Genomic DNA, 24,684 nt, shown 5'->3' with positions numbered 1-24,684 from the left:
TGTACGGGGATCAGTACTGTTTAACATATTCATAAATGATCTGGAAAAAGGAACAAACAGTGAGGTGGCAAAATGTGCAGATGATATAAAACTGCTCCAGATAGTTAAGTTCAAAGCATGCTACAAAGAGTTACTGGGTGACTAGGCAACAAAATGGCAGATGAAATTCAGTGTTGATAAATGCAAAGTAATGTACGCTGGAAAACATAATCCCAACTACAGATATAAAATTATGGGGTCTAAAATAGCTGTTACCACTCAAAAGAGATGTTTGAGTCATTGTGGATAGTTCTCTGAAATGTGCAGCAGCAGTCAAAAAAGCTAACAATGTTGGAAATCATTAAGAAAGGGATAGATAAGACGACAGAAAATATCAATTGCCTCTATATAAATCCATGATATGCTCACATCTTGAATACTGTGTGCAGATCTGGCCACCCCATCTCAAAAAATGATATATTGGAATTGGAAAAAGTACAGAGAAGGGCAACAAAAATTACTAGGGGTATGGAACAGCTTCCGAATAAGGAGAGATTAAAAAAAAAGACTGGGACTGTTCAGCTTGGAAAAAAGATGACTAAAGGGGGCTATGACAGAGGTCTATAAAGTCATGACGGGTGCGGAGAAAGTAAATAAGGAAGTGTTATTTACTCCTCAGACCACAAGAACTAGAGGTCACCAAATTAACTTAATAGGCAGCAGGTTTAAAAACAAACAAAAGGAAATATTTCTTCGCACAACGCACAAACTCTTTCTGGAACTCTTTGCCAGAGGATGTTGTGAAGGCCAAGACTATAACAAGGTTCACAAAAGAACTAGATAAGTTCATGGAGGATGGGTCCATCAATGGTTATTAGCCAGGATGGGCAGGATGCAAAACCATGCTCTGAAATGTCCCTAGCCTCTGTTTGCTAGAAGCTGGGAATGGGTGATTGGGGAAGGATTACTTGATGACTGCCTGTTCATTCCCTCTGCAGCACCTGGCATTGGTGACTGTCATAAGACAGGATATTGGGCTAGATACACCACTGGTCTGACCCAGTGTGGCTGTTCTTATGTTCACTTAAGAGTGGCATTCCTGAACCCTTTTAAAAAGACATCAAATTTTAGAACAAATCAGATATAAAAACTTTTTAAACTACATTTCAGCTTTAATGGATTCACAGTTTTATACAGTACTTCTGAAGGTTTAAAACAAAGGAAAAACTATACAGCGGCAATGAGAGTATAATAAAGGATCTACAGTTTTAACTATATACAATCAACTGAAAATAATACAATAGAAACATGACCTGATTAAGAATTATATAAACATGCTTCTACATGACCATTTATCTTGCTGTTTTTGACCGCAGTCGTCGCTTGATGATTAGATGATCACTTTCCTTTTCCTTTTGATCCATAGCAATCTAAAAAAAGAGACATTTTGAAAGTTATTTTTGCTTTTCCTCAGATAAATGTTTAATATGGAATCATGTCAATGTCACTCTATAGATGATTCTAGATATCTGTACGCAGATGGCTGTGTTCATGCAGTTAGCTGCATAAAACAGCCACCACTTTTCTAGTGTCCCCCTGAGCTATATTCATAATAAATTCCACAATATTGCTACTGAATTTTTTAAAAAAGGGATCCATAGTAGCCTTAGGTCAGTGTACAGAGCTCCACATAAATTTCATGGGAAAAAAAAATCCTAGCAAGGACTACGATGTGTCAGACTATGTTTGCATAGAAATTAATGGGAGAATAAATTGTGAAACCATTCTGATTGGAAACAATTTCCAGTCCTAAACTTCTAGCACTAACTGACCAAAATAAAAAGTAAAGAAGTAAAAACAAAAGTGAGATGAGGTGAGTGAAGTATTACCAACCACCTTGTCTCTCTAATATCCTGGGACTGACTTGGCTACACCACCACTGCATACAACATGTAAAACAAAACAAAAATAAAAGTTTAATCTTCCCTTGACCTTCCCTGGCTTGTCCAGCAACTTGGATCCTATGCAGTCTGGTTTCTGTGCCTCCCCCGTTCAGACTGCTCTCACTAGAATTAATGGGATTACTCATTTGCATAGGAATTTGTAGGATTGAGGCATACGAATGAGATCCTCACTCCTGCTCTGGCCCCTTCACAATGGGAAAAAGGACCAGAGCAGAATAAAGGGTTCTTAAAAGCTCTGCTTCTAGCTGGTGGAGTATTCCTCCAGTGCAAGAACTGCAGAGAGCCATAAGGCTATCCTCCAAGGACCCTCTTGCAAGCCCTGGCACATGGGACATGTCAGGGACTGCACTAGGAGGGATGTGTCAGTGTGGTGTCCCAGCATGCAAGGCAGTGGAGCTTCTAGGTATAGCTCCAAATCATAGGGCAGCTACAGGAGACTTCCATAGTTTGGACAGGCCTGTAGTCCTGTGTAAGCTAAGTTACACCAGGAGACTCGCCAGCCCTGGAGTAGCCCAGGATCAGGACAACACAACAGGTGGTTTAAGACACCTTAGCCACCTCTCCCCACTTCCCTTGGTTGCCACTTCTGTGCTACAACTCTTAGCGATGCGCCACAGAATCTCATCCTCAGGGTTTAAATCAAGTATTTTCCTTATTCATTAATTAGTTACATAGGTATCCATTTCCATTTATCATTTTCCTTTTACATTTAAATAGATGCAGTCAACTGAAAAAAAAAATCACTTCTTGTTAACTATAATATCTGAAAACATTTGTGATGCCCCCACCAAAATGATTATGATTAGAGAAAGGAATGGGTCAGTTTGTACATTTGGCAGCACTTTCACTATGTTCCCTCTAGAGCAACTCAGCTTCTCCCATTTATACAGGTCGTGCAAACAGCTGCAAAGAGAGGAGAGACAAGAGGAGAAAAAAGAAGATGCAGTTGTAAAACCATGAAGACTGGCAAAGTGGAGTCAGGGAGGAACTGAAGTACGTCACAATTTTTAACTCATTTTTGTAAATTGAATAGATCTCAGGTTGACTCCGTCCCTTTAAATCAGCTTTCTGAAAGCCGTTAACTTATCTCACTGCAGCATGTGTGGAAAATATGTCACTTACCACGTCACCAGGAATGTCTAAAGGAAAGGAAATGTCAGTTGAGTACAGCTTTCGCTTGGTTCGTTTCGGCTTTTGCTCCTTTGCTTTGTGAGTTTCCACTTCTGTAGATTTGGGGGAGCTTATTGTTGCAATCAGCTTCTTTGCTGCAAGACATTTTATTTTAATCAATATTTTATTATTTTTAAACAAAAAGAGCATTAATTAGAAGGAATCAAGGGAATATTTAAAAAGCTAAAATATACTCCTCTAATCACAGCTGAAAAGGTTTTTTAAAGAGGAAATAGTTTGAATAAAACCTTGCTTTACTATACAGACACATTTGATTTTGAAAAGAGATTTAGAAAATATGGATCACAGCAAACCTGCGTGTGCCAAATAAATTAGGCCATATTAAGAAATTAAGTAATTTTTTTACTTCCTAGGAAGGGACAGATTTGGAGTTTGATTCTGCTATCAATTGTACAGCAATCCCACTGACTTCCTTGAAATTACTCTTATCTATCAAGGTGAAATAAAGATCAGAATCATGCCCTATTATAAACTTAATTAAAAATAGTGACTTATTGTTTTGACAAAATTTATGCACATGTAGAATTTTTTTTTTCTCCAATTTAGACTGTTATCAATTTTAAAGCTTTTTTTTTTTTAAACAAAAAAATTCCCTTAGAGGACTCAGACAATAATTTAATGACATTAGACAGAGTACAAAAAGTTAAAAGTTTATAACTGTTCAAACACAAGTTGTCAAGGTCACACATCAAAATATAATAGTAAATATCCTTAAAATCAAACTCTAGTAAGTTCTCAAGCTGCATTTTTCTTATTTTGTCTATCTGTAAATTTAGATTATTAGCAAAAGAAATATTTTGTCTGTTTGCATGTGTACAGTGAAATCAATGTTTACTGACATTTATCGATAAAAATCTAATTCTTCCAAGCCTAGTTATAATCTTGCACTCCCACCCTATTGTTTACCTGTTACATCTTTACTGAATCTTAGATTGAGAACTCCCTGGGGCAGAGACTGTCTTTTTTGTTTGTACAGTGCCTAATAAAATGGGCATTGATCACAACTACTATAGCAACAACAATAAAAAATGGCAAATATTTTATTCATCTTATGATGTTTTATTGGGGAGTAATTCTATTTTTAAATTAGAAAAGCTAAAATAAAACAATAGTTGTGCTTTCCATTTACATCCAACACAGCCAAACTTAGAATAGACTGATAAAGTATGCTCAAGAGAACAGAAAAATTTCCTACCAAAAGTTTCCTTTCTGCAAGCAGCATCTCCCACAATTCTGGATGTCTGGGCTGCTCTCCTTTCTCTGCAATTTACAAAGGCAGATCAGCATTTTGGCACTGCATGGTCAGGCCATGCCTTCTCTGCTTCTGTTTGCTGCCAGACGAGTTACTCCCAAACTATAAAATTTGCAGAACATTAACAAATATTCCAGAGATAAAACAACTATGTACATTAGACCAAAGAAGATGGACATATGGTAACCCTTCCATATCTCAACCTTGACTCATGAGCGGTCCAGGGTGGGGAATATTGTGGGACATGCTGCTAGCAGAATGGAAAATCACTGAGAAGAATTTTTTTATTTTGCTCGCCAGCATCTCCCACACTTCTGGATGTTTGGGGAGTAGCAAGCGGTGAAGAGATGTAGGGAGGAATATGAAACAAAAGTTGATAGGAAAGAAATACTCCCCTTTTTGTCAGCTTGTTCAAGAGTCTGTATTATTTCTGGGCCACCACCTGCAGCACTTTCCTGCCAAAGGAGGCCTCAGTAGAAGACAGAAGGTCCACCTTGTAGTTCTTAATGCTGGAGACCAAGTGGCAGCTTTCAAATTTCTGAAGTGACACACTTGCTTGTTCTGCTCTTGAGGGTGTTAAGGATCTTGTGCCTTGTGATCTTGTGCCTTGATCCTTGCTAGGACAGAAGCCTCTGGCGATTTGTAGGCTTCCCACAACAGGACTTAGACTCTGAGTCCCTCGCATTTCAGATCGAAAGACACAAATAGGGAGCCCAATTTTCTCATAGATTCTGTATACTTCAGATAGACTTTTGACATTCTTCTGACACCTAAGGTGTGCCATGCCTTTTTCAGTTGGATATTGTGGTTTTGCACAGAACAATGGAAGCACAACTTCTTGAGAAGTCTGGATGGAGGAATTTACCTTAGGAAGAAAGGATTCTGGTGTCAAAAGCACCACTTGTACTCATGGAACATGTGTAAGGTTTTTTATAGATACTGCTGCCATCTCCAATACTCGCCTGGCAGACAGGACAGCTACTAAGAAACCAGCTTTAGTGGATAAATTAAAGGCCTACGCTGAAGTCAGAAACTTGAAGGGATGGCTCTTCCGGTCCTTCAAAGCTAGCAGAAGATCCCAGTGTAGATCTGGCTACTTTGCTTGAAGGAATCTGGTTACCTGTGGACTGTTTGCCAGGGAGTCAGAGGATCCTGCAAATAAAACACACTACAAAGAGCAGATATCTGATGCGCAATGGTCCTGGGCTGAAGGCCTCTGTCTATGCCTTCTTGGAGAATGTCCAGAATGGTTGGCATTCCTGGATTTCTGGGATTTGCATTGTGCTCTTGGCACCAGTTTGTTGAATCTAGACCAGAGAGAAGAGTACGCTTTTAGTGCGGCTACTGTCCTAGACTAAAGCAATATTTTAATGACACTGGTGGACAGACTGAGACCTTCTTGTGCTTCCCTCTTAATAGCCAGGCTATTAGTTGAAGCCATTTTGAGTTTGGATGAAGAAGAGGACCTTATGAGAGGACATCTGATCTCCACAGAAGGTTAAGTTTCAGCTCCAACAGGTCTGAGAACCAAAATCTTTGACCAATGAGGAGTTATCAGTATTATCATTGACTGTTCTTGTTTTAGTATTTGGACCTCCTTTCCCAGTAGTGGAAAAGAGTGAAAATGTGTAAAGTATGCCCTGTGGCCAACTGTGTGGTAAGGCATCTGTTCCCATGGATCTGGGGCCTGCCTCCCTTGTGAAGTATTTTGGCCTCTTTGCATCTCATACAATTTTGCGAACATGTTGGGGAGGCCCAACAGCTGAACAACAAAACTGAAAGCCTCCTGATGTAGGCACCACTAGGAGTTGTTAATCCTGGGCTGGCAGAGCCAGTCTGCCTTTTGGTTAAGGTTTCTTTGATGTGGATCACTCTGAGGGAAAGGAGGAACTGTTCCACCCACCCCATTAATTTCCATTGCTGCTGCGTGTAATGCTGGACTCCTTGTTCCTCCTTGGTTGTTTAAATAGGTGACTGTAGTCATATTGTCTGATTGAATCAGGTAATGGTTCCTCGTTAAGGTGGGCTGGAACTTTTGCAGAATTAGCTTAATTACTCTCAGCTCTAGGAGCTTTATGTTGTGAGCCTTTTCCTCCTCACTCTAAATGCCCTGGGTCTCCAAATGAGTTCCCTAGCCCTCCAGGCTGGCATTGGTTCCAAGGACTAAAGGATCTGGAAGACAGATGGGCATGCTTTTGCAGTACCTGTTATAGGGCAACCAACATTATAAGGAGTCGAACATCTGTGTAAGAACCTGTACTTGATGTTCTGGGTGTGGTCCCACATCTTTAGAAGTTTTCAAGCATTCATACTAATGTGTGATTGTGCCCATGGAGTGATCCCTATGCACGACACCAGGAGTCACAGCAGTTGGAGGAATAGTGCTATGGTAGGCCTCCTGCAACTCGGGAGCAAGAAAACAAATTCCTGGATGGAACCAGAGAACTTCTATTGGCACTGACAAAGACATGCTCCTGGAAAATCCTGTGCGCTGCTGACTGTGATGGAGCTCAGATCATGTAGTCATCGAGGGTACTGTTGAATTCCCTGCAACTTGAGTCTCGCTATTGCCACCCCCACCTTTTTAAAAACCCTGGGGAACAAACACTCCTACTTGACCTGTACTCGCTACTGATCATGTTTCCTGCTGGAGGCGAACCTCAGAAACCTGTGGTGGCACAGTCTGATGGGGATATGGAGATATGAGTCAGTTAGATCTACTGAAGCCAACAAGTGCTCCTGGGGAAAGGATGAAACCATAGCCAGGGTCTCCATCTGAAACTTTATTTTGTTCCTCCACTTGAGACTTTTGAGGTTGAGAATGGCTCTGACACCTCCCCACCCCCTGTACTTCTGTACATTGAAGAAGATGGAGTAGAACCTGGGGAATCTCTCTTCTGAGGGAACACTATAGCTCCCATATCCAGAAGCGGATATATTTTGTTGTGGATCAGATTGTGTTTTACAGGGTCGTTGAAGCTGGGTGACTGCAAGAAGGAAAAGATGGAGCAGAGCCTGCAGCTTGATGGAGTATCCTTGGCTCACTATTTCCCTGACTTACTTGTCAGTGGTGTATGAAAACCATTCCGCTAGGAAATGGGAAATCCTGCCGCTTAGCTTCAGCTCTGGGAGGAAGCTTATGTGATCTGTCCAAGTGGATTTGTGTGTGGCTGACGTTCATCTGGACTTTCCCCTTGGACTGTGATTCCACTGTTGTCCCTTTGGGAATCTGTTGCCCCTTTGCTGGCACTTCTCTGCTGACAAGTGAAGGAGCGTCTCTGTTTGAAGGCCGGTCTATAGTGTCTCCCAAGGGCGCTTAGTGGTGAGGGGAGAGATTGTCTGGATTTTCTGCATTGTTAAACACCACTGTATCACAGCTTTTTTCCTAAAGGAGGGAGCCTGTAAACTTGGCCAATCTTGGGAGCCGCTTAGAGTGAATATCCACACTCCAAGGTCAAAGCCATAGGTGGTACCTGGCTAATGAGGTGGAAGCCATGGCTCGGGCTCAGGCTGAGAACCTCATTGCATCCACTGAGGCTTCAGCTACAAATGCTGTTGTTGCTAGAGAGACTCTCTTTAAAGTGGAGCCGAAGTTAAGGACAGAGATCACCCTAAGGCTTTGAGAGCTTTCAGTCAGAAATGAGAAGCTTCTGCAAAGCAGGTTGCTGCTAGGGACACTCAGGAAGGTGGTGAAGGTGGCTTCAGAGCCCTTTTTGAGAGTGGGCTCCATCTTTCTATCCATGGGTTCCTTAGGGTAGAACTCCCCTTCGGAGGGAATAACCATGTCCTTGGTGATACTACAGGACCATCAACCTGTGGTGTCTCAGCAATAGAGCTCTTTGGTTCTTGAATTTTATAGAGCCTGAGATTGCTCTTGTTAATAGGCTTGCCCCTATCAGGCTGGTTCTTCGAAGGAGGAGTGAAGGGATATTGCAGCCTCAGGGGAGGATTTTGAGGGGAGAAATTTACACTGAGGCTTAAAGAACCTGTTCAAGTTTCACAGCCAGGTAACTTGCCTTCCTCAGTAGAGGAGGAGGAGGAGTCGTCGTCGTCAAAGGACTCGTATCTCCAGATTATTTGGGTTTTTGCTTTCCATTTTTAGGGTTTTGTTTGTTTGTTTTTTGGGGTAATCTTATTTGCATGCTTTGGGAATGCAGAATGTCTCTGTGGCTTTGGTGAGGCCTCTTGTGGCTTACTTTCTTTAGGGCCTGGAGCCCTCTTGAGAGGTCTGTCTCAGAATCCTCCTCTCCTGGGAGGGGGATGGGAATTCATTATCCAAGCCGTCCTGGCTGACTTGGGAGGGAGGTTGATTAGAAGACCTGTTTCTTTCCCCAGAATGCTCAGGACCCTCTTTAAGACTTGAGGTGGGAGGAGAGGGAGTTGTGGCCCAAAAAGCCTCCCCTCTTTATTCTGCAGGGGGTCCCCGTGGACTTACTTCCTGAGATGATGGTCAGGGTCCTCTTTGCTTCTGGATCTGGAGCTTCTCCTTCCTCTGCACTAGTGTTCCTGGCCCATTTTCCCCCAGTTGGACTCGCGGCTGCCTCGGTGTGTAGGGGACTCCACCTGCCTGCCTGCCTCACAGCCCTGGGACCTAGCGGAGTTAGGGACAGAAGGCTGAGTGCAGACTGGGCACAGTTTGGCTTCTGCCAAGCCTGGGAAGGTTCCTCCATATAGAGCACCGCTAGGATTTAACGCAGTACTTTCTTGCCTGCTCTGCCATGCCTGTGAGGGGCGGAGGAGCCAGAAGGGAGACACTGCAGCAGAGGCTCGGGGAGGGTTAAACCCCTGAAGGGTTAACTGACCCAGGGAGTAGAACAACTGCTCCCCACTGCCCAAATATCTGGGCAGAAAAGTTAAATTAGAAGTAGTAAGGGCAGGAGCAAAAGAAATTGCCACTGTTTACTGCTGCGGCAGCAGAGAAACTGGCAGCAAGCAGGAGCAGAGGGGGCGTGGCCAGACCATGTGCCAAAATGTTGATCAACCTTTGCGAGCTGCAGAGAGGAGAGTGGCCCAGATGTCCAGAATTGTGGAAGAACCTGGGCTGCAGAACAAATAGCCATACATTGCATTTGTGAAGCATTTACTATGCCACATTTGCAAGCCAATATATTACTTTAGCCACTTGTCCCCTTTCTACATTTTCTAATAGGAATCACAGAAAAAGAGAGGTCTTCTAGTTTGCACTATACAAACCTTTGGAGTGAATAATTGTAGGAGAACTTTGAAAGAAATCTCCAAGCTTTTGTAGGGTTCCATCTTTTTTCTGAGTTGACTTTGTACTTGAAGTTGATACTTGTTTTCTTAAGGGGTATTCCTTTCTAAACGATTGTGTAGTGGCCATCTAAACAGAAATACTAGTTAATATTTTAAGTAGAGAACCACAATTTCACTTATCTTTTAGTCCACAAATTAAGTTTGATAATCAGATGGCTCATTTTTACTTTTTAACATTACATATGGACTGCAGTTATTAATTTATACCTAACTCTGTTCCCTTCCTTTGAGGACTAAGGACATTTGTGTATGTACTAATATGCATAGCAAAGTCAATCTGAATATTCAGGCTGCAACAGAGTTTAACAAAACAATGTTTTGCAACACAAAAATCCACCAAGGTATAAACATTATAAAAAACAGGGGTCTTGGCCTCACTGAAATCAGTGGCAAAATTCCCATTGACTTCAAAGGGGCCAGGATTTCACTCCATGTATTGTGTGCATATTGAGACTTACTCTAGGAGAGCTTTAACACCACACAATTTTGTTGCACTTCAGAGGATTTCAAAGTACCTTCCAAACAATTATTGGGACATACATGGATTGTTTCACTCTGATATATGGTGGGAAATGGTGGCAGTTTAATAGCACTCAGCAATATTAAACAATTGTAAGGCAGAACTTAAAAAAAAAAAAAAAATCACAGTTGTCTGGAATTTTTTTACCTGCTCTATTATGACTAAAAGATTCAGGGAAGGTATTTTTCTGCAATTTTACTGTTATTGGGTATTAGGCAGCATTGTGTCTAGTTAGTTTCAGGGTTTCCCCTGGACAGAACATTCCCGTTTGCCCATTTGTTGTTTCTTGACTTAATTTAGGGCCTGATTCTTCCATAGGATCCATTTAGGCACACCTTTGGGTCCATGGGGATCTTGGGTTCTTGCTACATAGACACAAAGGTTGGTCTACACAAATCCAGGACTAGGTGTGATTGTGTATAACTATGCCTTTGCACAGCACCTACCTCAAATGCTCCTAGCTTGACGTGATTTGGGACTGTAGATGATACTGCATTACAACTATCATTACTAATCTAGCCAACCATTTTCCTCTGTCTGTGAGAGTTCTTAGCACAACAACAGTGGAGAGAAACTCATTTTATAAACAGAAAAAAATGATAGAAGAATCACAAAAATTATCAGAGGTACTCAGGGATATGTGTCAGCTGACTGCCACAGGCAGGGCAAATTCACCCTCTGTAAAGCCTGTAAGGGCTGCCTCATGTTGGGAGCACTGCTTAGATTTAAGCCAGATGTTTGCAGGACAGCTCTGCCATGCCTCAGTGGGGGCAGAGGAGTCTCAAAAGGTGGTGCTCCAGTTGCAGATCCAGGTGTTTGAAAACATTATGCTGCTATTTACCCAATTGAGGGAAGGAGGAGGAGGAAGATTAAAGTCACAACTGCACAAAAATGAATACAAATAAAGGTTTTAAAACAAAGTGGCTGGGAGAAACTGAACCACCAACTTGTGCCACCACTGGAGGCAGAAAATTTGGAGAGGCCTGAGCTGAAGGGCAGAGCCTATCCCTGGAGCCTCAGGCAACAACAGTGGACCACCTCCAAGTTCCAAGGTGAGGGGCATTAGCCCATGAGTAATGAATGAGGAGAGAAGCTGTGCAACAGAGGTATTCCTTAAAGATCTCCCTGCCTAATACAGATTTACCATCTTTGACTCACTTGCAGAATCTGATGGGATGGCACCATAAGATGGTGTGGAGATGCCAGACAAGTATATACATAAAGCAGAAATACTGCTTAGTAAAACATTCCTTTTCAAAGCCTCTTAATTATTTGCATATATCTATATTCACATAAAATGTCCGAACCAACTTGAAGAACAGAATAAAACAAACCATTTTCTTCTTGCTGATTTTAGCAGAACTGGACTTTATAGGTGAACTAACATCAGCAGTAGGTGTGGCATTTTTCTTGTTTTCACTCTTGACAAGGTCCTGAGAAAATGAAGTATATGCTAAACTTCAACTGCAGTTTGCATCTCAGCTTACAAAATTTCTTCTGGGAGAAGTAGCAGTGTTATGCGTATTAAAGAAGCAGCCAACATCTGAATTGCTATAGTCAGATATTGATGAGCTACTAGCCAGCATTTCCTGAGTGGTACATAATAGAGATACGGTACTTATTCACACCTAAATCAAAGTTTAAATCTTCTGAATTAAAGGCAACTGGAAATAATGGTAGTTATCCCATTCTGACATTTGCTATTTTTCTTCTCCACCATTTCATCTATATGGGTGTTCTTTTGTCAAATTTCTTAAAACTAAAGTTTGAAGTCACTCAATAAATGAATGTAAATTTAGCTTCCTGATGTAAATTCAGGTTGGTAGCATTTTACCATTGTTGAGCTGTCAGTGTATGGCATCTTCTATTTTGGGATGTGATGTCACTTCCATGTATAATAAACTTTTCTTTCAAGATCTGTGTAAAGCAAGATTGCACACTGACAGACCAACCAAAAGATATAATCAAATATATTAGTTGAAAATCCTGGCATGGGATTTTGATAATACTTACTCGTGGCTGGGTTCTTTTAGAAAGACAGAACACATAGGAGTGATTTCAGGTACATGGGCTGCCAAGCAAACCTAATTGTGCAGGGAATGAAGGGCTAAATAAGGTGAAGAACGAAGTTGCTGAATTAAAAACATGGAAGCCTGTGTTAAACTGTTAATTTGAAATGTTAAACCTGTTAAAAGTCTCAACTAAAACCAACCCTCATACATGTACTTTTTAGGTATCTAAGGAGTTTTTTCCTTCTTCTCCTCCTCTAATCTGAAAATGCGTTACCACCAGCTATGCCTGACATTTATCCACTAATTTCAACCCTGTGTCTGTAAAATCATGGTTTGGAAGTTTCAGAAAAATAAAAACAAAATAATTCAGTACTTTTAACTCGGATATTCAGGTTTGTTGAAGACTGACTTTTTTTTTTTTTTTATGTTTTCCTATTTGGTCTGTGTCCAATTTAGAAAAAAATTGGAAGTATATTAGAATAGAAAATTGTCCAGACTAAAAAAAATAGGTAACAATAAAATTCAGATAAGAAAATAGTCCTAGAAGGAATGAATTTTAGTTCAGTGGTGTTGTAATGTTATTGTGACTTATCTAAACACTAAGGGGTATGAAGAGGGACTATTTTCATATAAAAGGATCTCTAAAGTACTCATCTACAGCAACTCTATGTTAGATGAAACCTGCTCATCTATACCAGACAAATAGGTTCAATACCTGACCAAGACCTTCAGAAGTATGCTTATTTCTACATCTGCTTGTCCAGCAGCTTGAAAGCATATTGCTCTTGAAGAAAATTGGTTGAAGAAACAGAAGTCATTTTAATTGACAATTGTGGATATTCTCTTTCCCAAAATACTTTATAATGCAGAATTCCAGTTCAATGTTCGGTTACACAGTCTTCAACAGTTACTTTTTGCACTTAGGTTTTGAAAACAACAAAATATAGAAATTGTGATTTTTAATACCATTTCCAAGGTCACTGAACTGAAGCCTCTACTTTCCTTATCTATTTCTCAGTGTGCTGAAACAAGAATTTTGAGATTCTTGGATGAAAGGTTCTAATGAAGCACAAAGTTTTCCCTTTTTTCAGGAAAAAGCCTGCTTCCACCCACAGCCATATTTTATGAGTGGTGCCCCCTCCTGCCCACCAGCCAATCCCAGTACTCTTTAGAAGTGCTGAGATAGACCTACATCAAACTCACAAGAGAGGGCTGCCACTGGCTGACAGGTACCATGATGTTGCCCCAGGGGGTGTGTGGCCTGGCTCTCATATTACAGTCTGGCACTAGCTTTAACAGACTGACTCTTTCATTTGGTCATTATTTTACAATTGCTTCTGACTAAAGTAGAAAAGGAAAAAGGCAGGATGGTTTCAGGAAATGAAAGGCCGGTCAGCCACCACTCCCAGGTCTTAAGTAAATGAAGACAGAGTCAAATACTTATACAAAATAAAGGATATTTTTGTGTAGCTGATCTGCATAGCTGGAGAACATTTTTATTTTTTGTTTCACCCTAAAAGATAAGCCACCACAAAGGATGCTCATCCAGAGCACTAGATACCCTTTACATATTTTTAAAGCCACAGTTTAGGAGCTACAAACAAAAAAACAATCCAAAGCAGTAGCACCTCTCCTTACCACACATTTAATCACAAGTCGTGTGTATCATACAGTTTTAAATCGCCACTGTACTTCCCCACTGTATTTCCCCACCGAAATCCCACCCTCAACTGCCTCAGCATAGCTAATATGAGTTATATGGTACACAAAGACTTTTAACATATGTTACATGCATTTAAAGTCATGTTTTGGGCTAAATATATCAAAACATACCATTAGGAATATTTTTAGCTGGCTCTAATACAAATCAGATACACAAGGGACAATGTGTTTCAATTTTAAGATAGGATTCCACTGCCAGTACAGTAAGGTACACAAAAACTGATCACGGTAATAGATCTAATTGTGTACTGTAAATTTTAAAAAGCTCGTGTTCAGTGTAGGACTTACCTCATCTAGCTCATTACTCTTCCTTTTCCTTCTTGTCTTGGGCATTTTAACAGTCACTGGTAAGGCACTGCCCTGGTGTTTCACTTCCATTTTATTGGGATGCAGAGGTGTGAACTGAATCTCCATCTCAGGTTTAGGAAACCTGCTACCTTTCCCGTTTTCTGTAGATACTTCAGAAGAGTCCAGAACAATGTCTGAATGGTCCTGCAGACACATGGGGTGAATTAAAGAGAACAAAAATATTTTCAAACAAGCTTTAAAATAACTTTGTGATATTAAAAATAAAAAGTTAACATAGCCCTAGAAAAGATCCACACACACTCAGTAGCTATTGGCATTTGGGAAACTTGCCATGGCATGTGAGGGAGCCTACATCTTCAACTGTTGTAAAATGTAAGCCTCTTTTTTTTTTTTTTTTAAATAAAAGAAAAACAAAAAATATTAAGTTTCTAGGCTTCCTGATTGCGAATATAAGTTTCCAAATGTGAACCCAGTGCAGTGCTTTCTTACTGAGTCATCTCCTCGGGGATACAGACAACTCCAGCTTTGCTTTATAGCTGCTTACTGCTTTCCGAAGCAACAATAGAGAGCAAGTAACATGATTGGAAAGTTTGTGCTGCTGCTGCTCAGTATCCTGTGGGCAGCAGCAAAGCTCATTAGAATCACATCAGTTTCACTCTACTGCTACTTGGAAATTAGCCAAGGACAGGAGCTATTCAGGGAGAGGACAAGCTGAAAACAGGCTAGAGAAGGGATAGAGTAGCAGACCCTTCCACACTTCTATATTAGCAAAGATGGTAGAGGTGTAGGGTACTGAGAACTTGCTGCCCTCCAGCAGCAAGAAAGCTCAGAGGTTGAGGAAAAGAAGGAAGAAAGTTAAAACTCCTTCTTTCTAACAGCTCCCACTAGGGTTCCTAACTTACAGCTGATATAGAAGATGGAGCACACATCCAGGAACAGGAGTCTAGTAAGAATCCCTGCACCTTCTCATTTCTAGGGGTGGATCTATAATGATATCACTCATTATGTAGATGTCATGTTAGTAAAGAGTTGGCAGTTTAAAAGGTCAAGTTAAATGAGAGTTGGGACTTTTGTCCATCTTATAAACCTGCACAGGATCTAAAGAAGGCATATCAAACTTGCCTTAAGTGTAGCCCATTTAAAGTGCCTTAAAAAAAAAAAAAAGTCTCATCTAAGACTCACTCATTTTGCAAACACAGTCGGTCCTTAATTAGATCCCATGAAGTGTAGGTATTATACTTCTTTTATAAACATGCAAAGGGGTAATGGGATTCACCAAGTCTGTGGCAGATCCAGGAGACTGCCCACCACCAATCTCTCCCTCCCTTTAGCATGGCTCTTATTGCTTTTGTCAGTACAGCCACAGGCATTAGTGAAAAGCCTGGTTACCCCTGAAGCAGCTAGAAACAAAGAACCAGCACCAAGTGACCTGTCAGTTCTCCGCAAGCCACCAGGAAGAGGCCTGTGGACTACAGTTTGAGAACTGCTATTTTAAAACATTATACAGATAATTTCTTTAGCTTTATTGTGTCTATTAGACAAAAGCTTTATCACCACATATCACCTAAAAGAAAGTTATATACCAACCTCAGTTTCATCTAATGAAGACACACTGCTTGGACATTGTGATAATAGATTGTCTTTAACTTCATTGCAACTTATTGGGATACTTTGTCCAGCTATAGGATTACTCTCTCTCTGTTTTTCCTTAAACTGTAAAAGATTTAGAATGAGTCACAACAATGTTAGAGTGTAAGCTTCAGAATTATGTTTGAGCTACCTATGTGTTCCAACATAAAAGCTCAATACGTTTAAGTTCATGAATGTTTGTGCAGGAAGATATTAAACCATTTCAAAAGACCCATGCAGTTAATCTCCAAAACTACTTATTTTTGTAAGAAACATTTCACTATTACTATACCATGAAAATATTCAGACCTGATAATTTTCCGTTAGCAGCTTCTCTCCTCATTCATAACAAATGGGTAATGGACTGCCACCTGGGGAATTTGGAGGTGGTTTTATGTTGTTGCTGGAAGGTCCAGGACTGAGTCCTGCTCTTCAGCTCAGGCCACCAGAGAAGTTCTTCCAAAGGTGCAGATTCACGCCAGCAACCAATTAATAGCAATAAGACAAGAACTTGAAATTTCTGAAACTAACCTTAGAGCAACTGTATGTGTGCGTCTCCCTTCACAGAAAAAAAATTATTATTATTTTTACAAGTTGTGTAACAATCATTTACCAAATTACCAGATTGGGTTCAATGAACTAGAAGCTGCTAACAGAAAGAAAATAATCAGGTAAGAAATTTCTTATTCTGCTGCCCAGCTTCACTCCTCATTTACACCAAATGGGCAGTAGCAAGCAGCAATGCACAGAAGAAGAGAGGGTTAGCGAGTAGTAGGATAAAGCAGAATTTAAACTATTTGTTGTTATGGTAGGCAGAAATAGGAAGGAACATGAAGTTTCCACGATATAAAGTGAAAGCTTTGTAACTTGAGGAATTATTTGGGAACAAACCAGTAGCACCTTTGTACCAACGGATGCCTCTGCAGAGGTATGGAAATCTACTTTGCAAGTTTCCCCCAGGTGAGGCTCAGACACTTTCTTCCCACAGTGCCACTGGAGGGAACCTTGATTCCCTCAGTGAATGGTTTCCCAGATGCGTAGTGTGCCAACTGGTGCAGGATTTTACCATTTTGCCTGCGGCAACCTTGAGGTTCTAAGGCTTTTTGGATGTAACCATGAAAAGGGTACAATTGGCATATGTACGCTGCATGCCTGAGATATATCATCTTTAGAGCGCGAGGAATACCTTCTTATGCTACAATCTTCCAAAGGGGTGTTCAAGATTGGAACAAAAATGATGGGCGAACTATTTCCTATGAAGTGTGGGAACAAGAACTTGCCCCGGGCCAAAGGTTTCTGGAGCTATCAGAATAACCTTTTCCTTAAGATAGAGTGGTTCTTGTATAGACTGAGGAACTAATTTCAAAATTTGTCTTTTAGAAGTAATGGCAACTATAAAAGCTGACCCCAGGTTTATCTAATTTGGGAGTTCTGATGAATCTTGGTACCCGAGGGCACTCAGTTGGGAAGTCCAATGTGCCTGCATAAAAGAAAGCTGCTAGGGATGTAATCCACTTTTCTAAAGATGCCTGGTTGTAGGATTCTAGCCAGCCATCCTGGAGAAACTCTAGGGTGGCAAAGATATTTTGTGATTACAATAAATTATTTGTATTATCGTGGTACCTTGAGGCCCAGACACCATTTTGCTGCACACTGTACAAACATGTGAGGCATTCTCTGACACAAAGAGTTGACCGCTTTCCTTCACACCAGAAATTTGACCAGATCAATGAACGAAACTGTATTGGTTGAGTTTTGTCTGGATACCAAAATGTATCAACAAGACCAACAGGGAATCCCTGCTGAAGTACACTTCTTTAGCTACCCAGGTGGTCCAGGATCTGGAGTGTATTTTGACCTTAGAAAAAGCGGGTGGAGTCCGTATAAGGAGCTTTTTGAGGGAGAAATTATTAGCAGAGCACTGCAGAGGCACCCCAGGCCACAAGGGGGCTCTTGGGTGGTTGCTAAACCTGTTACATGGATGTAAGAGGAAACTTCCCCTGTGGCTAAGTTATTCTGAAATTCCCACTAGTGCATTTCTTGCACATTCTTCTGAAGCAGCCAGTGCTGGCCAACATCAAAGAGAAAATACTGGACTAGATGGACCACTGGTCTGGTCTTTTATAGCCATGTCATTGATAGAGGTGTCAAAGTAAACTAAAAGGGAATACACTCAGATGCTGAAAAACTGTACAGCACGGGGTGTGAGCTTAGAGATACTTTCCATTTTCCAGATGAGGGTCCATAATCCCAAGGTTGTCATGCAACACTAATGCTCTGCAAGTTGCACACTTGTCCAGTAAATTTCCAGGTGGAATTTAAAGTACTGGTTTTATCCTATAAATCCTGTATGCTTTGGAACCTAGTTATCTGTAGGACCATGACTCTCTCTGCACCATACTGCTAGAGTTCAGATCAACAGAGGTACTTGAGTTGGAATTCCATTCACACAGACCTACAGAAGCTGCTAGAGGGGGAATTTGGTCTCCTCAGCTCTTGAGTATAGAGCTTCTATTAGTTAACTATCTAGGTAGGTTCTGAAGCCTAACTTTTCTAATAGGCATTTACAGAGATTGGGTTTTCATAAGTGGAGAAGTTGATATTTTATTGGCTAGAGAGTGTCTTTGATTTTAGTGGGAGAATTTATGAAGTAAAAGAATTTGTACTTAGAAATTTGGTACTGGGCGCAACCGGAATACTACTGTCTTTTTTGGCATAAGAGACAATCTACCACAAAGGAAGGCTTGCCTGGGTGGCAAGATAGACCAGAGTGCCAAAGAGGACTGTCTGACTTCACGCTGAGGCTATTATAGTTCTTTAGGAGTTCACACTTCTCACTTGGTCGGTGAAAACTAATTATAGAATATACAATCAATCAGTTTAGGGTTTGTGCCCTGTTCCTTGACAGTCTACCCTGCGGTTAGCACTCACTCTTGTGAGCCGCTCTAGACAGTTTGACACAGATTAAGGATTGTAAGAATTATCAGGAAGAGAAAAACAGCATGGGGAAAAGAGTGTTTTCTAGGAGTACACTTCAAACGTTTACTGGACTACAGTGGGGGGGGGGGGGGGGGGGGGTGGCGGCGGCAAGGAAAGCACTCTGTTATCCTGCACCTAGGAAGTAGTCGGGCTGTGTGATTACATTCATGAAACAGTATCACAACCAGCCTTGGTTGGAAGTGCTGCAAAAAGGCTTTGGGCAAGATAAGACTGCTTTAGACAGGAGGTTAGCTGTTAAATTAAGGTGCTTTTTATAGTTCCTTGATTTTTTTATAAGGGGGCTCGTTTAGTCTCCAGAAAGCAAGTGTTGATTTTGTTTTATATGTACCCCTTCCGTTTCCATTATCCTTCCTCAGTATCTGTTAAATATTATCAAAAAATCAAGAAACTTATGATAGTTTTAACTAGAAATACAACTCGGTGTTATAAGGAGCTGATCCTGAATTGAATCAAGCAAGCTGGTTAATACCCTGTTCCTTTGGGAACAGCAGACCTGGTAGCACTGTGAGTGTTCAGCGGATAAAGGGATGAATGCTATGAGGGGATGCTTCAAAGGGGCTCGGGAACTGAGGCGCACCTATTGTTAACCTGCAAGACAAAGTAAGGGCTGGCATAGCTCAGAGGAAACTGTTTGGGTGGCTAACAGATTGGAGGTGTGTTGAGGAACAGACACCCAGTTAAGCACAAGAAAGTCTTCCTCAAGCTGGAGACAGGAGTGGTTAACAAGGTGATTCAGTCCTGGGCACTTGAAAACTGTCACAGTACCAGAAAACACATACAGCGTGGGAAGAAGCAGCCTAATCTTCCTCATGCTATTCTGCCTATGCAGTTCAGTCCTAATAGAGGTATAATGAGTTCAGTCCCCATACCCCTTCATTCATAACCTCTCTGGCAGGACTGCCAATAAAGGTGATAATTGTCTTGGTGGTTTATGACATGAACACCTGTCCTCAAGAAACTAGATTGAGACCCCATCAATTGATTTAATAAATCACCAAACAGCCATCAAATGTCAACTAATTTAGTTCCCACTTTTCATGTTTAAGACTTACAAATGCATTGTAACAGGATTTGTTCCGTTTCTGACACTGGCCAAAACAGAAAGTTGAGAAAGCAAAGGAAATAACAAATGTTTGGAATTTTTATTTTGAGTTTAATTTGAAAGTTGGGTTAACTCTTTCGTTTGTTTTTTGCTTTTTTTTTTTTCCTTGTCATGCCACTGTGCCTCCTGGTCTTGGCCTGGACCAGAGATGGAAATGAAAAGCCAACAAAGGCTATTTCTCATGGAATTTTCAGGGTGAGTAGTCCAAGAAAATACTAGAAGTTTCATAAGAAAGCCTGTTGGAGATTTCCAATCCAGTTTCTTGATCACAGAGTTCAAATAAACTTCCAAAGGTTCAGTGGTTCAGAAAAGCATTTGAAGTTCACCCACCACTAATGCCAGTTCATTTCCAAAGCAAGCTATGGGGCTGGTTTTATTTTTTAAATTTGCTCTTAAACACTGAAATGTGGAAAATATTTGAAGCCAACATAGCTCTGAAATCAAGACTGCAACAATATGATAATGCTATACAGAACTAATAGATAACAAATCAAAATGAACAGAAGGAGAATTAGGCTGACCTTTCCTGAACCCATTAATGTGGTATGTTTCAGTTCCTCTATTTCTTTATCTTTTTTAATGTTGCTAGAAACCAAAGCACTGAGCTGTACTTCCAAAGCTGAGACTAGCTGATCTCTTTCTTTACGCCACTTTTGCAGGTCATTATCCTTTTCTGCCAGCTGTGCAGTAAGCTTCTCCTAAACGAAAATGGAAAGTGATTAGAAAAGCCCTGAAACACCTTCAATTTGAACTGTCCCAAGTACGTGGTTTCAAATGATTAACTATTATATTTATGCTCAAAAAGAAAGACCCTATTAATCTAGGAAATTAAGCCTATGTAAGTATTCTATTTCACAAAGGGAAACAAGTAATTTAGTTTCATTTGACAGTGTATAAAAACAAAAGAGGTTTTAAATAATAAATCTTGTTCCCACATTCTCTTCTCAAGAGCAGAATTTCAGTAAAAAAAAGCCCCTCCAACTATTGATGTAACTAACCTGACTGTTTCTCATGAGTATTTTACAAGCTAGCCAACATAAATTTGAAGAGTAAACTAAGGGTTCATCTACAGTTGACCTAGGAGATGCAATTCCCAACTCTGCTCAAGCTAGCATCTCAAAATAGCAGGTGCGTCCATGGCAGCCTGGGCTGCTGCCTGAATACAACTGCACCCGAACCCCTAAGTACATAGTCAGGTGGCTAGCCTAAGCGGCCACCCACGTTGTGGAATAGTATCAGCCTTATCACTAGACCTTATTTATACAATGGGTACCACAGCCCTGCTGTGAAAGTGGTATGGATGGGAAAACAGTGATGTTCTCCCCCCCATACACACTATTACAAACTGTATTTTAAACCAATTATAATAGATTTTGCTACAAATCTGGGCTGAAAAATTAGCTTCTCTTCAACCTTCCACAGTCTTTCCCCCCATGCCCTTTATAACTGATTTTCTTTTACAAAAGTTGTTTCCTAAATGGGAGTTCTCCTCAGCTCTGTTGAGGAATCAGTACATTTTCAAGTAAGGACTCCTTTTGGGACTTAACTCAAGAGGAGCGACTTTGAGTCTTTGTGTTCGTTGTTCACCGATATGTAACTGGGGAGGTAATAACATCGGAGGAACCAACATAGATTCATTTGCTGTTATGCCTAAGATGTTTCTTAATAGTTACGGTAAGTGTATGATAAAGAACACTACAAACTGAGCACCTCTGATCCTGACTTTCCTGTAAAATGACAAAAGAAGAAAAAAAGAAGTCCTCTGAAGTTCCAAATACCCTCAACTTAAAAGAGTTAGGATACCTCACAGGAAGCACTCTGCAGGATCAAGCCCTTTAAACTTCTTTGAAACCTCAAGAAGGGTTTAAAACATCATGGGAATTAGAACAGATGGTCTATTACTCACCACTTCTGTTTGTTGCTTTACGTGACGTTCTCTATCTTCAGCAAATTTTCTCATCTCTCTGTTTCGGTGATTCTCAGCTTCTTTTGCTTGAGTTATAAGCCCCATTTTTTCTTCCACCCATTTCTTTCTATCAGTTCTATACTTTTCTTCAATTTCCTGCATTAAGTAATCAAAAATTTAAAGAGTCAGGTATAAATCTTTTCTTAGCCAGGGAGAAGGCTCTCCAAGGTTAGGCTGATGTTAAATTGACAATCTTTGCATACTGTAGGGAGGACACACAGTTACATTTTTTAGGACAAGACAGACAAACCTATTAGTAAAACAAAGAAATATCAACCCACCAACTGGATACCTGAATATTCCTGAAATAAACTTTCTTTTACTTATAAAAATAGCACAAAGTTTCTAAAAAAAGACTTTTGGAATGGTATTATGGGATAAACATTTGTGTTTTGATCTATACCAGTGTACATAACTTTGGCTAATCATAGAACCATAAAAAACTAGGATTGGAAGAGACCTCAGGAGCTCATCTAGTCCAACCCCCTGCTCAAAGCAGGACCAATCCCCAACTAAATCATCCCAGCCAGAGCTTTGTCAAGCCCGGCCTTAGAAATCTCAAAGATGGAGATTCCACCACCTCCTTTGGTAATCCTTCCAGTGCTTGGAGGGTCCCAGCTGAGATTGCCGCTGTGGGTGCTTTTTATAGTTCCTTGATTTTTTATAAGGGGACTCGTATCTGGAGTGGGTGGCCTAACTGGGGGCTTGCTGCAGCTTGAACTTGGCCCTGGCTGGGGCCGGGACATAGAGACCAAGAGTTTTTAATGTCATGCGGTAGTCCTTGAGACCGTGTAACTTCACGTCTGCTTTTTCCGTGAACAGGGCTTTGCCGTTGAATGGGAGGTCCTGCAAGGAGCTCTGTGCCTCTCTGGACAAACCCGACAATAGGAGCCACGACGCTCTTCTCATGGATACCGCAGAGGCCATAGATCTTGCAGCCGTATCTGCCGCGTCCAAGGCTGCCTGAAGTGCCGCTCTGGTGGCAGCTGTGCCCTCCTCAACCAGAGCCTTAAACTCCTTATCACGCTCCTGAAGGGAGTCCGCAAACTTTGGTATTGAGCCCCCGAAGTTAAAGTCATATCTGCCCAGCAGGGTTTGGTGGTTTGCCACCCTCAGTCGGAAGCTTGAGAGGGAATAAATCTTTCTACTGAGTAAGTCTAGTCTCCTCGAGTCCTTATTCTTAGAGGTAGGAGCGGATTGGCCCTGACACTCCTTATGGTTGACTGACTCGACCACTAGAGAGTTGGGGGCAGGATGGGTATACAGATACTCATGCCCCTTGGCGAGCACAAAATACTTTTGTTCTGCCCTCTTAGAGATGGGGGGCAAGGAAGCTGGGGTCTGCCACAGGGCATTTGAGATCTTTGCCACCCCTTCGTGGAGGGGGAGAGTTACCCTGGTTGGCACTGTAGCTGGAGAGGACATCGAAGAGGGAGTCTGAGGGTTCCTCCACCTCCTGAGCTTGTAGGTTGAGGCTTGATGCCACCCTTTTCAAAAGTTATTGGTGGGCTTTTGTGTCCTCCTGAGGAACAGTGGGAGGAGGTGCTGTGATTGCCTCATCTGGGGAGGATGAGGATGGGGATGCGGTACCCTGTATCCCCACCGGTGCCGCAGGTGCCAACACTTGGTCCCCTTCTGAGCGTGGAACTGGGGAGGCGCGCTCTGCTGACCCTTTCCTGGGGGGCTGATAGAGGGAGGCTGACAGTCTTTCCAAGGCTCCGGCCACTGAGAGAGCCACCACCGAGGGCTGCGTCGGGGCCCACGGGACCCATTAGTACCAGGGCACTGGCCAGGGACCCTGGTGCCACTGCACCTGCTGTGGCACCACCAGAGCAGACTCACCGACTGTCGACTCCAAAGGGAGGCTGGGCTGGCATACGATCTACCGCTATTCCAGGATGGGAATGAGTGACAGCGTCACGAGCCGTGCCGGGCTTGGGACCGTGAACCCGGCGTGGAGGAGTGGGAGTACCGTCTGTAATGGCCGCTCCGTGAACAGCTCCGAAGGGCAGATCTGCGATGGCTGGTTCCCAGCAATCTATACCTTGGGCTGCGGGAGCGGTGCTGTGGTGGGGACCGAGAGCGGCATCAACGTTGGTACCGCGAAGGGCTATGATAGCTTCTTGGAGTCAGCGACCTCCGGTGCCATCTGTCCCAGTCCTGGCAGGGCACACTGTGATTGCAAGATCTGCGATCCCTTGAGGCAGAGCGGTGCCTGGATCCCCTGCTGCTTGGCACCCAGCCAGACAACCTGGTGGGGGTCAATGGGGACTGGTGCGGGCTGCCAGTGGGATGTTCACTATGTGGAGAGCGGCTTTGGAAACCTTCCCTCGACTGTGAACAGTACCATCCGGGCGGCGACTGCAGAGGTCCAAGTGCCGGTTTGGCTCTGGACCGGGGAGCCGCTGACATCGGTGCAACCGATACTGGTAGAGAGACATAACCTTGACATAGTCTTGAGCTGCCTGCAGGGCCTCCAGCATGGAGGGCACCTGAATGTGGCCGCTGGCGTCCGGGGAGGTTGGCTCGGAGAGGGCTGGGCTACTCTGCTCAACTTGAATTGGAGGCCGCAAGGTCAATGGGGATCGAGAGCTGCCCAACGCGGGTCTAGTCTCGCCCCCAGCCTTGCCCCGGTGCCTTGACGGAGAAGACCTCTTCTTCATCATGTTATAGTGTCCCGTGGATGGGAAGCGGTGTTGACTGGTGGAAGGCACCATTGGGTTGCTGCACACTGATCCTGCAGCGCTCGGTGCTGACTCGGAGC

General features: G+C 42.2%; 1 protein-coding gene across 2 annotated transcripts in view; it reads right to left on the bottom strand.

Moving 5' to 3' along the window:
* Positions 1-1,130: 1,130 nt before the first annotated feature.
* The window catches only part of KIF20B (kinesin family member 20B), a 75,612-nt gene continuing 52,058 nt past the window's right edge, over positions 1,131-24,684 (bottom strand). The window contains exons 26-34 of one of the 2 annotated variants that reach the window (XM_043551431.1): positions 21,861-22,016; positions 20,476-20,652; positions 15,811-15,936; positions 14,203-14,406; positions 12,908-12,976; positions 11,515-11,613; positions 9,580-9,727; positions 3,066-3,208; positions 1,131-1,409 (exon numbers count right to left, since the gene is read on the bottom strand). In XM_043551431.1, the coding sequence (XP_043407366.1) occupies positions 1,332-1,409; positions 3,066-3,208; positions 9,580-9,727; positions 11,515-11,613; positions 12,908-12,976; positions 14,203-14,406; positions 15,811-15,936; positions 20,476-20,652; positions 21,861-22,016 (1,200 nt within the window). In that variant the 3' untranslated portion in view covers positions 1,131-1,331. The remainder of the gene's footprint in view (positions 1,410-3,065; positions 3,209-9,579; positions 9,728-11,514; positions 11,614-12,907; positions 12,977-14,202; positions 14,407-15,810; positions 15,937-20,475; positions 20,653-21,860; positions 22,017-24,684) is intronic. The other variant, XM_037904813.2, reaches the window with a different exon arrangement.

This window comes from Chelonia mydas, chromosome 7 (assembly GCF_015237465.2).
Source record: "Chelonia mydas isolate rCheMyd1 chromosome 7, rCheMyd1.pri.v2, whole genome shotgun sequence".
In the NCBI taxonomy this organism is placed as follows: Eukaryota; Metazoa; Chordata; order Testudines; family Cheloniidae; genus Chelonia; species Chelonia mydas.
Note: the sequence above shows the minus strand (reverse complement) of the source record. Positions and strands in the feature narration are given on the sequence as shown.